The following is a 16,344-nucleotide window of genomic DNA, read 5'->3' on the forward strand; positions in this document are numbered from 1 at the left end:
CCTACAGTACTCAACACTAAGACATAGTACTCAACACTGTGGCCTACAGTACTCAACACTGAGACATACAGTACTCAACACTGAGAAATACAGTACTCAACAATGAGACATACAGTACTAAACACTGTGGCCTACAGTACTCAACACTGAGACACAGTACTCAACACTGAGATATACAGTATTCAACACTATGGCCTACAGTACTCAGCACTGAGACATACATTACTCAACACTAAGACATACAGTACTCAACACTGAGGCATACAGTACTCAACACTGATACATACAGTACTCAACACTAAGCATATAGTACTCGACACTGTGGCCTACAGTACTCAACACTAAGACATACAGTACTCAACACTGAGACATAAAGTACTCAACACTAAGACATAGTACTCAACACCGTGCCCTACAGTACTCAACACTAAGACATACAGTACTCAACACTGTGGCCTACAGTACTCAACACTAAGACATACAGTACTCAACACTGAGACATAAAGTACACAAACACTGAGACATACAGTACTCAACACTGAGACATAAAGTACACAAACACTGAGACACACAGTACTCAACACTGAGACATACAGTACTCAACACTGAAGCCTAGAACTGGCACAGCTTACTATTATTACCTACCGACTTTGTCTTCAGTTTCCAGAGCAACTTGTTGATGTACTTTCCATGAGGCCTTGTCTCTCTCTGTGTCCTGGTCATGTTCCCTGAATGAATCTCCTGTACCAGGAATGGCCAGAGTCAGCTCTTCAGAGATTAGTAACTGAGAGGGCGAGATCATAAGGCTATGGTGCAACTGCTTAGGTGACGCTAGGCCTCTCAAGGATCCACACAGGGGACACAACGGCTGAGGTGTCATTGCTTTATTTAACGGTTTGGACTCTTGCTGGACAGGTTTAGGGAAACGGTGAGTCCTCATTTCTAGGTTTGAGGGGAAGTTGTTTTGAAGGAAATACACAGACCAAGATCAAACTATTTTCTCTGATCTGCTGCGCCATCTTGTGGTGATTTGGGATGATATGTTGCCTTTCTCAATGATGACATTCACTGAGCAGTACTTGACAGTTATTGAACAACATGACTTTAAAAAGCTTAAGAACATTCTATCTGACTCTTTTCTCTCTCCCTACCTTGTCTTCTTTATTGAAATCTAATCAAATCTGTCCCTACCCTAGCTCTGTCTCTGTCCGGGGGTGGGGGGGTGATGCAATTAGAGAGAATCAGAGAGCCATAATGAGTCCGGCTGAGGCTAGGAGGCTACTCTTCCATCTACTCCATTAGCCATGGAAGCAGCAGCTGAAGCCCATTTGCAGATCCTCACAGTTGGTACCATTACCCTGCTCTGATAGAAGTCCTGCCTTCCTGGCACGGGCACCGATCGACAGACCGCTGCTAATGGAATGGCACTAGGGCAGGAAGTGTGTGAGCAGAATGAGCCCAGGTACCTCAAGCCATACAATTCTGTGGCTAAAGTGACTGTTACAACCCCAGGAGAAAACGCTCTGTCTCATCTGAGAGATAACAATGTCTGTCAGGTCATTTATTTTAACCCTTATTTTACCAGGTTAGTTGACTGAGAACACATTCTCATTTACAGCAACAACCTGGGGAATAGTAACAGGGGAGAAGAGATGAATGAACCAATTGGAAGCTGGGGATGATTAGATGTCCATGATAGTAATTTAGCCAGGACACGGGGTTAACACCCTACTCTTACAATAAGTGCCATGGGATCTTTAGTGAGGACACTAGTTTAACGTCCCATCCGAACGACGGCACCCTACACAGGGCAGTGTCCACAATCCCCGCCCTGGGGCATTGAGTTATTGTTTGGGGGACCAGAGGAAAAGTGCCTCCGACTGGCCCTCCAACACCACTTCCAGCAGCATCTGGTCTTCCATGCAGGGACCAACCAGGACCAACTCTGCTTAGCTTCAAAGGCAAGACAGCAGTGGGATGCAGGGTGGTATGCTGCTGACCAGGACCAACCCTGCTTAGCTTCAGAGGCAAGACAGCAGTGGGATGCAGGGTGGCATGCTGCTGGCGGTTGAGATTATGGAAGTCTTGTGCAGAGAGACAGAGAGACAGTCAGAGAGAGAGAGAGATACATTTACATTTTAGTCATTTAGCAGACGTTCTTATCCAGAGCAACTTACAGGAGCAGTTAGAGTTAAATGGAAACTGGGCCTTTTATCTACTCCGCCAGAGTCAGATGAACTCGTGGATAACCTTTTATGTCTCTGTGTCCAATATGAGCGAGCCAATGCTAACTAGCTTTAGCACAATTAATGGAAGTGTATGGGTATCTCCTAGCATGCAACTTCCTTCAAATCACACACAGCGGCATAAACATCGTATCCCTTTAAATGCTTGCTCAAGGGCACATCAACAGATTTTTCACTTAGTCGGTTCTGGAATTTGAACCATCAACCTTTCGGTTACTGGCCTAATACTCTTAATCGCTAGGCTACCTGCTGGATGGATGGATGGATGGATAGATGGATAGATAGATAGGCAGACAGACAGATAGGCAGACAGATAGGCAGACAGATAGGCAGACAGACAGATAAACAGATAGGCAGGCAGACAGATAAACAGATAGATAGGCAGGAAGACAGATAAACAGATAGATAGGCAGGCAGGCAGACAGATAGGCAGGCAGACAAAGAGATAGAGAGAGATAGGCAGACAGATAAGCAGACAGACAGATAAACAGATAGGCAGGCAGACAGATAAAAATATAGATAGATAGGCAGGCAGACAGATAGATAGGCAGACAGACAGATAAACAGATAGGCAGGCGGGAAGACATATAAACAGATAAGCAGGTAGACAGATGAACAGATAGATAGGCAGACAGGCAGGCAGATAAACAGATAGATAGGCAGACAGATAGGCAGGCAGACAAAGAAATAGAGAGAGATAGGCAGACAGATAAGCAGACAGACAGATAAACAGATAGGCAGGCAGACAGATAAAAATATAGATAGATAGGCAGACAGACAAATAAGCAGTCAGACAGATAAACAGATAGATAGGCAGGCAGACAGATAAACAGATAGGCAGGCAGACAGACAGATACAGTTGAAGTCGGAAGTTTACATACACTTAGGTTGGAGTCATTAAAACTCGTTTTTCAACCACAACACAAATGTAATGTTAACAAACTATAGTTTTGGCAAGTTGGTTAGGACATCTACCTTGTGCATGACACAAGGAATTTTTCCAACAATTGTTTACAGACAGATTATTTCACTTATAATTCATTGTATCACAATTCCAGTGGGTCAGAAGTTTACATACACTAAGTTGACTGTGCCTTTAAATTGCTTGGAAAATTCCAGAAAATAATGTCATGGCTTTAGAAGCTTCTGATAGGCTAATTGACATAATTTGAGTCAATTAGAGGTGTACCTGTGGATGTATTTCAAGGCCTACCTTCAAACTCAGTGCCTCTTTGCTTGACATCATGCTTGACATCACCTCAAAAAAATAAATTGTAGACCTCCACAAGTCTGGTTCATCATTGGGAGCCATTTCCAAATGCCTGAAGGTACCACATTCATCTATACAAACAAAAGTACGCAAGTATAAACACCATGGGACCAAGCAGCCGTCATACCGCTCAGGAAGGAGACGCGTTCTGTCTCCTAGAGACTTTGGTGCGAAAAGTGCAAATCAATCCCAGAACAACAGGAAAGGACCTTGTGAAGATGCTGGAGGAAACAGGTACAAAAGTATCTATATCCACAGTAAAACGAGTCCTATATCGACATAACCTGAAAGGCCGCTCAGCAAGGAAGAAGCCACTGCTTCAAAACGGCCATAAAAAAGCCAGATTACGGTTTGCAACTGCACATGGGGACCAAGATCGCACTTTTTGGAGAAATGTCCTCTGGTCTGATGAAACAAAAATAGAACTGTTTGGCCATAATGACCATCATTATGTTTGGAGGAAAAAGGGGGAGTCTTGCAACCCGAAGAACACCATCCCAACGGTGAAGCAGGGGGGTGGCAGCATCATGTTGTGGGGGTGCTTTGCTGCAGGAGGGACTGCTGCACTTCACAAAATAGATGGCATCATGAGGTAGGAAAATTATGTGGATATATTGAAGCAACATCTCGACATCAGTTAGGAAGTTTTAAAGCTTTGTCGTAAATGGGTCTTCCAAATGTACAATGACCCCAAGCATACTTCCAAAGTTGTGGCAAAATGGCTTAAGGACAACAAAGTCAAGGTATTGGAGTGGCCGTCACAAAGCCCTGACCACAATCCCATAGAAAATTTGTGGGCAGAACAGAAAAAGCGTGTGCGAGCAAAGAGTTCTACAAACCTGACTCCGTTACACCAGCTCTGTCAGGAGGAATGGGCCAAAATTCACCCAACTTATTGTGGGAAGCTTGTGGAAGGCTACCCGAAACATTTGACCCAAGTTAAACAATTTAAAGGCAATGCTACCAAATACTCATAGAGTGTATGTAAACTTCTGACCCACTGGGAAAGTGATGAAAGAAATAAAAGCTGAAATCAATCATTCTCTCTACTATTATTCTGACATTTCACATTCTTAAAATAAAGTGGTGATCCTAACTGACCTAAGACAGGGAATTTTTACTAGGATTAAACGTCAGGAATTGTGAAAAACTGAGTTTACGTGTATTTGGCTAAGGTGTATGTAAACTTCCGACTTCAACTGTAGATAGGCAAGCAGGCAGGCAGGCAGGCAGAGAGAGAGAGAGAGAGGCATTCTATGCCATCAAAAGGAACATAAAACTCGACATACCAATTAGGATCTGGCAAAAAATACTTGAATCAGTAATAGAACCCATTGCCCTTTATGGTTGTGAGGTCTAGGGTCCGCTCACCAAACAAGAATTCACAAAATGGGACAAACACCAAATTGAGACTCTGCAGCAGAATTCTGCAAAAATATCCTCAGTGTACAACGTAAAACACCAAATAATGCATGCAGAGCAGAATTAGGGTGATACCCACTAATTATCAAAATCCAGGAAATTCTACAACCACCTAAAATGAAGTGATTCCCAAACCTTCCATAACTTGTAATGGATAGGGGGCAGTATTTTCACGGCCGGATAAAAAACGTACCCGATTTAATCTGGTTATTACTCCTGCCCAGAAACTAGAATATGCATATAATTATTAGCTTTGGATAGAAAACACTCCAAAGTTTCTAAAACTGTTTGAATGGTGTCTGTGAGTATAACAGAACTCAAATGGCAGGCCAAAACCTGAGAAGATTCTGTACAGGAAGTACCCTGTCTGACCATTTCTTGGCCTTCTTTGCCATCTCTATCCAAAACAGGGGATCTCTGCTGTAACGTGACATTTTCTAATGCTCCCATAGGCTCTCAGAAGGCGCCAGAACGTTGAAGGATGACTTTGCTGTCTCTGGCTGAAAAACAGTAGCGCTTTTGGTAAGTGGTCGATCTGAGAACAATGAGACTGGTGCGCGCGTGCACGAGACGACTCCATGTTTACATTTTCAGTCTTTGAACGAAAACAACGACTCCCGGTCGGAATATTATCGCTTTTTTTACGAGAAAAATCGCATAAAAATTGATTTTAAACAGCGTTTGACATGCTTTGAAGTACGGTAATGGAATATTTTGACATTTTTTGTCACGATATGCGCCGGGCGCGTCACCCTTCGGATAGTGTCTTGAACGCACAAACAAAACGCCGCTATTTGGATATAACTATGGATTATTTGGAACCAAAACAACATTGGGTGATGAAGTAGAAGTCCTGGGAGTGCATTCTGACGAAGAACAGCAAAGGTAATCCAATTTTTCTTATAGTAAATCTGAGTTTGGTGAGTACCAAACTTGGTGGGTGTCAAAATAGCTAGCCATGATGGCCGGGCTATCTACTCAGAATATTGCAAAATGTGCTTTCACCGAAAAGCTATTTTAAAATCGGACACCGCGATTGCATAAAGGAGTTCTGTATCTATAATTCTTAAAATAATTGTTATGTTTTTTGTGAACGTTTATCGTGAGTAATTTAGTAAATTCACCAGAAGTGTTCGGTGGGAATGCTAGTTCTGAACGTCACATGCTAATGTAAAAAGCTGTTTTTTGATATAAATATGAACTTGATTGAACAAAACATGCATGTATTGTATAACATAATGTCCTAGGAGTGTCATCTGATGAAGATCATTAAAGGTTAGTGCTGCATTTAGCTGTGGTTTTGTTTTTTGTGACATTATATGCTAGCTTGAAAAATGGGTGTCTGATTATTTCTGGCTGGGTACTCTGCTGACATAATCTAATGTTTTGCTTTCGCTGTAAAGCCTTTTTGAAATCGGACAGTGTGGTTAGATAAAGGAGAGTCTTGTCTTTAAAATGGTGTAAAATAGTCATATGTTTGAAAAATTGAAGTTTTCGGATTTTCGAGGAGTTTGTATTTCGCGCCACGCCCGTCATTGGATATTGGAGCGGTGTTCCGCTAGCGGAACGTCTAGATGTAAGAGGATAACAAAGCCATCACCTACAGAGAGATGAACCTGGAGAAGAGTCCCCAAAGCAAGCTGGTCCTGGGGCTCTGTTCACAAACACAAACAGACCCCACAGAGCCCCAGGGTAGAAACACAATTAGACCCAACCAAATCATGAGAAAACAAAAAGATAATTACTTGACACATTGGAAATAATTATTTAAAAAACAGTGCGCACTAGAATGCTATTTGGCCCTATTTGGCACTGTCAGAATACATGACCACTGTGATTGACCCAAACTTAAGGAAAGCTTTGACTATGTACAGACTCAGTGAGCATAGCCTTGCTATTGAGAAAGGCCGTCGTAGGCAGACCTGGCTCTCAAGAGAAGACAGGTTGTGTGCACACTGCCCACAAAATGAGGTGGAAACTGAGCTGCACTTCCTAACCTCCTGCCAAATGTATGACCATATTAGAGACACATATTTCCCACAGATCCACAAAGAATTCGAAAAGAAACCCGATTTTAATAAACTCCCATATCTACTGGGTGAAATACCACAGTGTGCCATCACAGCAGCAATATTTGTGACCTCCTGCCACAAGAAAAGGGCAACCAGTGAAGAACAAACATCATTGTAAATACAACCCATATTTATGTTTATTTATTTTCCCTTTGGTACTTTAACCATTTGCACATTGTTATAACACTGTATATATACATAATATGATATTTGTAATGTCTTTATTCTTTTGGAACTTCTGTGAGTGTAATGTTTACTGTTCATTTTTATTGTTTATTTCACTTTTGTATATTATCTTTGGCAATGTTAACATATGTTTGGCAATGTTAACATATATTTCCCCTTGAATTGAATTGAATTGAGAGAGAGAGAGAGAGAGAGAGAGAGAGAGAGATAGAGAGAGAGAGAGAGAGAGAGAGATTGGCAGGCAGACAGAAAAACAGATACTGACAGATAAACAGATAGATAGGCAGGCAGACAGACAGATAGGCAGGCAGCCAGATAAACAGATAGATAGGTAGGAAGATAGACAGATAGATAAACAGATAGGCAGACAGATAGGCAGGCAGGCAGACAGATAAACAGATAGATAGACAGATAGGCAGACAGATAAACAGACAGATAGACAGACAGATAAACAGATAGACAGATAGGCAGGCAGACAGATAAACAGACAGATAGACAGCTAGGCAGGCAGACAGATAAACAGATAGACAGATCATTATAATGAATAGTGGTAAAACACAGTACATCTATCTACCTTCACTCTCTGGTGAGGCTCATGCTCTGCTGTGTTTGTAATGTGTGTCTCTCCCCAGGTGGGGCCTAGTTAGGCTGCACAGCAGTACTTCATCATGGCGAGTGCCTGTTGTCAGAAGCACAATTGTTTTTTATCCTCAGATGCTGTTTCAGCAGCCCAAACCTGATTTGGGTACTTTGTAACTGCATTAACCGTATACTGTGGTCATACGTCACCTCCCCCCACCACCTCTCAGGGAACATTACAAATGGCATCTTTATGTTGTGTAATAGCCTGTGGGGTTGATATCCTCCTACCTATTCATCATATTGTTCCACTCTATGTCCACATTATTTTTTTGTGGGTGAGTTTAAGCATTATATTTGCCACTTGTTCCGGCTGCAGAGATAGATGAACAAATTACATTTCAGATATTAAATAGTCCCCTGTTGAATACGGAATATATAATTGAAGTCATAGGAGGGTGTGGAAAATTGAAAATATACATTTACCAGGAGACTCTGAACCATTACAGGAACTAAGACCCATTGAGACAACTGTACCACCACTAGGATCAGCACCAAAAATAATGTTCTTCATTCTGTAAGGCAATAAAACAGGCAGAACCATTTATTGATCACTTCATTGATTTGACCAATACTCACATGTTCAGGTAATAGAGTACTGTTTTCAGTTTATGTTTGTGTCTACTCAGAGTGTAACCCGACAACTTACTACAGGCTTTTGGCATAAGGCCAAAAGACGTTGACTGGAGAAAAAAAGTCAAATGGAAGATGGCGAGACATAATTACCCTCAATTACCATAAAACCTGGTAGGATACCGGGGGCTATTGTAACAGTTTTTGTATTTTACTCTGTTGCTCAGAGACCACCTGAACTAGGACAGCCATTTAAAAAAAAAATGTAAGTTACTTACATCTGTCTCATAATCATTCATTCCATTTATATGTGTCACGTCCTGACCAGTAAAAGAGGTTGTTTGTTATTGTAGTTTGGTCAGGGCGTGGCAGAGGGTGTTTGTTTAGAGCGTTTCGGGGTTTGTTGGGCTATGTTCTTATTTAAGAGGGGTGTTTGTTTAGAGTGTTTCGGGGTTTGTTGGGCTATGTTCTTATTTAAGAGGGGTGTTTGTTTAGAGCGTTTCGGGGTTTGTTGGGCTATGTTCTTGTTAGTCTATTTCTACGTTAGTTCTACTATGTCTATTTCTATGTGGTGTTTATTGGGTTGACCTTCAATTGCTGGGAAATGCTGCTCCTCGTTGCTTCTAATTGAAGGTCCTATTTAAGAGGGGTGTTTTTTTCTATGGGATTTGTGGGTGGTTGTTTCCTGTTTAGTATTTGTTGCACCTGACAGGACTGTTTCTCATCGAAGTTTGTTGTTTTGTTAAGTGTTTACGTTTTCCTTCATTAACAGAAGATGAGTATTCACATTCCTGCTGCGTTTTGGTCCAATTCATCGACGCCCGTGACAATATGTCTGTACATAAGACGGTCGGTTCACAATATTGATTTTAATCCAAAAAATCCAGATGTTACATTTGCCTCCTTTTCAGGGGCAATTGTAACGCTAGCTGGGGTCAAATATAAAATAAAAAAAATTAACCAAATACATTCACTTAACTTTAAAAACATTAATGTTCATGAATTATCATAGACATATGCAATGATTTTGCACAAAATATGAGTATTTCTACGTAGCTATGCGTAATCTACTATTACAGTAACACCCATGTTTTAGCATGGCCATTCAGTTCCTCTCAAACATCTCAATAGTCAGATTATGTCCAGATTATATCTGTTTACAATTTATTTTGTTCTACTGTATTATTAACTGTATGTTTTGTTTATTCCATGTGTAACTCTGTTGTTGTATGTGTCGAATTGCTTTATCTTGGTCATGCTTTATCTTGGTCAGGTCGCAGTTGCAAATGAGAACTTGTTCTCAACTAGCCTACCTGGTTAAATAAAGGTAAAATAAAAATGGCACTCTACAGGACTTCAAGGCTATTTAAAAATAGTATTTGTATAATCCATGTATAATTCATAAAATCTTAAAGCTAAAATCAGTTGTTTTCATGATTTGGCAGCTTGGCTCAGGATCATTACAATTGCCCCCAGCTGCCATGACAACACCTATTGTGCCTAACAAGAGACTACAATAGTGATACTTCATTTCTGTCAATGTTCAACCAACAGATAGGGATGAAAATGATGCTAGTTTGAATTATTGGACATTAATGCTCAGGGCAATATAAGTAAAACACAGCTGGTGGAAAAAAACACTTTCACCCCTAAAAAACTAACATTTGCCCATAAAACGTGCAAATAGTGAGATATTTCACTATAACTTGTCAAGCATGGAGAGAACCAAGATGGGAATGTACTGTGTGTTTCATCACTGTAGCTTGTTTCTGTTTGGAGAAATTCAAGGTGCCTCAATTGCCCCCAGTCTCCCCTATGTTCTACTTTCACCGGCAGGGCAGGATGCTGTCACGCCTGCTCCAATTCCCCAACTCTGTTCGCCGCTGCTGCATTCATTGTAATTTGTCTGTGTTACCCGTGTGCTGACGCTGTTCCTGTCTCGTTCTATGTCCGTTCACTATTAAATGTTTGACTCCCCGTACTTGCTTCTCCTCTACAGTGTCATCCCTTGACAGATGCTCATTTCCTCAAAACAAAAACAAGAACAAATGCGCCTGGGGCAGTCAGTGGCGCTGTTTCACCTCTCGTGGACCTTATTGTAGGAAGACTGGTCGACTATGGCAACCTCAAGTTTGCTTGCTTGACTTTCTTCTCACTACTTGGCCTTGACACTCTCCTCTTGCCGTCTTCCTCAGACTCATTTGTATTTCTCATCAGGTCTTCGTCTCACCAGAAGGCAAGCCCTAGGGTTCAAACACAGAAGCTGTTTAGTAGCCAACTCTGCTTGCTTGTGAATGCATGACCAATCTCCAAATCCCAGAAACACAAAGCAACAACCAAACTTTCCCCCAACCTTGGCAAGGAAACCTATGCAAATGAGGTCCACAGTCAAGACACTGCACGTGGATAATTGGCATTCATAACTTCCGACAACAATGGAATAACCGGGAGCCGATAATCCGCTCTTCCTCGTGTTTTATCTCTTTCACCAAATAAACATGGCGGAACAGGGTGGTTTGTGATTAGCCGCCAGTGATGATGGGTAATCTGATCCCGGCATGTACGAGGTCGTCACTACTAGTTACCACAGCCACAAAGGCATAAACCCCACCTATTTTCTATCTTCTTCAACTCTAATTTTAAAACCTAACCTTAACCCTAATTCTGACTTTGTGGCTGTGGTAACTAGTGACAACCCATGTGGTCGTACGCCACCGACATAAACCATGCATGAATAATACTTTTAGAGAGACCAATCTCTCGTCAGGTGACATAGTTTATTTCAGTCTCTCCAATCGGAGCCAGGAGCCAGGGAATGGGGTGCTGCTTCTTCCAAAATCCTCCCCTAGGGAAAACCATGATCCGCCTCTGATCACAGGATTCCCCAGGGCCGGGAATAATCCGTCCTGCTTTTTTTCCATCAGAGAGGGGGCATCCCGGGGTTATCAGTTGCACAATGCCCAACGACAGCCCATGGGTCTGTGTGATAAGGCTCCAGCACCTGTCTCTCACTGTCACTCTGCGTGGATACAGGACCCTACCTGCACATTGCTAGTACTTTCATGGCATAAACTAGAAATACAGTTCTTTGGATATAGACAGCGATGTTGTTTTTGTTTCAGCACAGTGTAATCTGATTGAGTTGATCTGATGATTGATCATTTAAGTGATAGTGAATGTGGTGAAATTAAATCGGAAACTGGTATCCGCCGTTTTCTCATCTAGGAATAAAAAAAACGGTAAAGTTGTGACTGATCATCTTAAACTGTAGTCACTGGATTAGGTATTAATGGAAGAACATGACCTACATATTAACATTAACACCTTGCTTTACTAGTTCAGCTAGCAGTGTATTCAGACAGTAGGCTGCCTTGTTCAACAGCAGGGATTAAAAGTCAGTAAGTCAAGTGAGTTTATTTTTTACATATCTGTTTTGGTTTGGGGGGGAGGAGGTGGACGTGGGGGGCTAAGGGGGCATATTTAAGGCTAAATGAGGCACTCAGTTTGTGGGTCAAATTGTTAAGTGAGTTGCATTACCCAAGGAATTCCACTAACACCGGTACCCGGGTCCTTTGAGCTTTTGACACAGACTGAGTGAAAGAAAATAACCCAAACCATGGTTTGATTTAAAGCATGCATACCTCAAACATGCATTTTGTAGGCCTATAGAAAGCTGATTGGTACAGTACAGCATTGTGGTGTCAAGTGTTTCACAGGTCTCCAATGGCATCTGAAATTGAGGACTTCAACGACGGCAGGACCCAGTCTGATATTTAGACTAATTCCACTGGGCACAGACAGTCAGTTCAACGTCTATTTTTGATTTACATTTGGTTGAGTTTTCAACTAAAGTGAATTTGACATGAATTTGACATGAATTTGACATGAATTTGACATTTCACCATGACATTGAATTTAGCTTAAAAGTTGGGTGAAAAAAAGACTCTAAATTCCCTTATGTTTGCAAATCCAATCAGTTTTCCACATTGATTCCACGACATCACGTGTAAAAAAAAGAAAAGATATACCAAAATCCTGTTAGTCTACACCTGTTGTTTACGAAGCATGTGACCAATACAATTTGATTTGATTGGATTGATTTGTCCACTTGTGTCCCATACAATCAGTAACCCCTCAAGAACTGCTTCTTTTTTGAGAGCCTCTCCGTGGCTGCTTAATCCACATGCCTAACGCCATCTAATACTGTGTGAACTAATGAAAAGACATGGGGGAGGCACGAGGGTAACGGAGCCAATACATTTAGGAGACATGAAGCAACACTGTCTGCCATTACACAGATAGTCAGGATTATATTGTATATCTAAGAGAGCTATAAATAACAAGTGTTAAGAGACGCTAGAAGGAGAAAGAGAGATCTAAAAAGGAAATGATATTGTATAACACACTGATAGCATTGCCACAAAGGGTGTTTTGTTTTGACCACGGTTGTGGTTATAAATAGACTCATTTATAACCGTCTTGATGTATGCTTGGTGTAAGAGGATACAGTAGGTTCGTGACAAGAACAAATTGATCCCACGATCAAGCCAATGACAGTATGGTAGTCAAACACCACCGTTTGAAGGTGATTGAGGTAATTTATGTGTTAGTCGTTCGAATGAATACCACCATTCAGGGTCAAGGTTTGTGTGGTGGGCGGCATGGGCCTCCATCCTTGCGCCCTCTGCGCAATCAAGGTTAGTTATCGCCCAGGCCGGAGCGCACAAGTGACAGGAGCAGCTGAAGGGGGTGGAGGGATGTGGTTGGTGCTGGGGGGGGTGACTTAGTCAGTGTGGCTGGGGTCGGGTGGTGCTATCCAGTCAGTGTGGGCTGGAGTTGATTTCAGCCCCCTGCTCCCTCCCCTCTTGTCAGCACACATTTCTCAAATCAGTCCCCTTGACAAACACACGTCTTTACTGCTCTGCGACACTCGGCTACACTTGGCCAGCACTTCCAGGGTCGATATCCAGCAGCATTTCACATCCGACACACACTAAGTGAGAATGTACACAGTTCCTCTGTTGACTGTGGACCGTTCCAGCACTGACCAAAGCTGCTTGTCTGTCGCTCTCAACCCTATCGGTTTAGGATGTTTCATGGCTAGTGCTTCTGGGCAATGCTCTTGAGCGTCTTGTTGTCTTGACATTGGTAATCCTGCTGAAGGTGCACCAATGGGACACAAGCAGTCCAAGGAAGAGGAGATGAAGAGGCAGGCGAGGAAGAGTGCCGGCCGTGAGGACAGCTTGACGTCGGCAGAGCGGATCCGCAACCACGCGTACAAACAGTGGGGCTACAGCATACTGAGCCTGGCCCGCCGTGGCCTCAAGGAACCCCCCAAGGAACTGTGGGAGCTGACAGAGCTTGAGAAGCTCAATCTGTCGTTGAACTGCCTGCGGGCTCTGCCCCCCGCCCTCAGCATCCTCAGCAACCTGGTGGTCCTCAACCTGTGGGGAAACCAGCTGACCAGCCTGCCCCCAGAAATCGGCCAGCTCAGACACCTCCGCGTCCTGTTCTGCTACCGCAACCAACTGACCGAGGTTCCAGAGGAGCTGGGCAACTGCACCAGGCTGGAGGTCCTCAGCCTGGCCAACAACGAGATATCTGGCCTCCCTGCCTCCTGCGCCAACCTGACCTGCCTGAGGAAGCTCAATCTCAGCCACAACAAAATTGTTCACATCCCCGGCTGTGTCTACACCATGAAGAGACTGGTATTCCTCCACCTGGCCTGCAACAGGCTGGAGTGCATCGCCGAGAGCATCGCGGCGCTGGTGGAGCTCAAGATCCTCATCGTGGAGGGGAACGAGATCCACTCGCTGCCCAAGATGATCTGCTGCCTGACGCGGCTGGAGCTGCTCAACGTGGACTTCAACGACATCCAGAACGTGCCCCAGGAGATGCACCAGCTCAGCAGGCTGGAGAAGCTGGCCTACCACCCTCTGGATAAGGGGCTCCACATCATGCAGAACCCCTTGCAGAAGCAAATCAAAGAGGTGCTGGAAGGAGGCCTCATCGCCCTCTTTAATTATCTGAAATCTAATTAAGACTCCTCCACAGAATTATTTCTGGGGACCCATTGTTGTTCTCCATGAAGGAACTAAATGTACATCCATTGTTGTTGCTCATGAGGAGGATGCGATTTTGGAGTGATCCTCAACATGCACGAGAAAAGTATGAGAAAAAGCTAAGATTGTTGTTTTTTCATTTACTGTACATAACAAGACGATGCAACTGTGATTTTGCAAAAATGATTAGGCTACTAATTGAATGGCAGTAGTCATGATGCTTATGTAGAGTTGTACCTAACAACTCTATTTGTGTTTAACATAATTGGGACACGTCGGTCATTATACATTTCTAAAAGCAATGCTCAGTGGGGCTAAACACATTGCATGGAAATAGACTTGGACTGTTGGGAGGAAATCATCTAACGTGTAGCAAAGCTCTGCTGTCAGGATCCTCACATTCTGTACCAGAGGTTATCTAGAGAAGAGGGCATGTTTCAGGGGGGAGCCTTGGCATGTCTCTAACACGAGTTGACCTCCAACCTCTCATTCAATTACATCCTCTCTTAGTCTCGGAGCAGGTCGTCGGGATCAAGATCAGGAGGCTTCCATTACATCAACAGAAAGGTCAGCCTTGAGACTAGCCGTGTTTGCTGCTGAAGTTACCTACCCAACTCGTTTAAGAACAACAAGCAAATTCTGTTGCCAGTCTCCAACTCCATTCCGCTAAAAGGATCACATGCTATAATGCACACAGTCAGTGGACCTACAGTCTTAATCATGCCTATTTGGGTTGGAATAGCATTTAAGTTTGTTTGCCACACATGCTGAAAGTAGAACCTCATTGCACCTGAATGTAGCATTTCAAAAAAGAAACGGGTTATGTGAACATGTCAGCTGGTGTTGTTTATTCTGCCTGACCATAAAGTTGCCCATTTTAATATGTCATCTTATTATGTAGGATTACCTATTGCTGTGTTAGTTTGAGGGGCAAATGCGCTCATCACTATTTTATTGACCTGTTCTTAAGTCAGTATAAACTGAGGTCTAAATAAATATTAGATATTTATCCCCCCAAAAAACTATGCCTCAAATGTTTCCTGTGAACTTGTAACTCTTACAGAACACAACGATTAAATCAGTCAAGATGTTGTGTGATTGGTGGGTCATGTCACAGTTCATTGTCCAGGTCAAAGGTCATGAGAAACAAGACCTGCGGGTATCAGAATAGGATTCTGCTCTGAAATATTCTATATCATAGACATTTCAGACATTTATGCAAAATCCTGCAAGCATGTGTGTGTTAGAAAATTCCTATCAACATTACATAAGCCTCAAAGGAACCACAGTCCACTTTTATGTCTGTTTCAGAGACATTCAACCTGTATGATGTCACTGCATCTCAGACAATCCATTAAAGGCAGCACACAGTGTGTTTGTCTCGTGTAGCGTTGCAGGGTATATTACTGGGAACGTTCAGAGTTTACCAGTAAACTACCAGAAATGTTGTGTCTTTCAAGGATTTTATGTAATCTCTCTAAAAGACATCTAGTGACTTTTTGAGTCCTTCAGATTATCACAGGTAATCATCTCCGGGCCTCTCTCTGGCCTTATCACATGTCAAATATATGAAATAATTAAATAAGATGATTTTAAAATAAATATAAAATGACAAAGCTGTAAAACGTTATCCTAAATATAAACCATCAACTAAGTGAATACCATTGGTGTTTAATATGAGGGTTTCAGCATGAAGTATTATTTATATCTTTTTTGCACACTTTTATTTATTTTACGATGTCAATATGTATTTGTTGTCAATGTTTTGGTGTCAAACTAGTGGCAGTTGTGAAAAAAAGTCAATAGTTGGAAGAGTTGCAGAGGTAATTGAAAAGAATGCCATTGTTGATTAGCTTTTTCATTAATTAGGCTAT

The 16,344-nt window shown here is 42.5% G+C and overlaps 1 protein-coding gene across 1 annotated transcript; it reads left to right on the forward strand.

Annotated features, from left to right (window-relative positions):
• The first annotated feature begins 13,194 nt into the window (after positions 1 to 13,194).
• LOC115150256 (leucine-rich repeat-containing protein 30-like) lies at positions 13,195 to 15,566 on the forward strand. The gene has a single exon (XM_029693359.1). It carries the CDS (start codon positions 13,580 to 13,582, stop codon positions 14,447 to 14,449), a length of 870 nt encoding a protein of 289 aa, XP_029549219.1. The 5' UTR covers positions 13,195 to 13,579; the 3' UTR covers positions 14,450 to 15,566.
• Positions 15,567 to 16,344: the final 778 nt, after the last annotated feature.

Source organism: Salmo trutta, chromosome 2 (genome assembly GCF_901001165.1).
Source record: "Salmo trutta chromosome 2, fSalTru1.1, whole genome shotgun sequence".
In the NCBI taxonomy this organism is placed as follows: Eukaryota; Metazoa; Chordata; class Actinopteri; order Salmoniformes; family Salmonidae; genus Salmo; species Salmo trutta.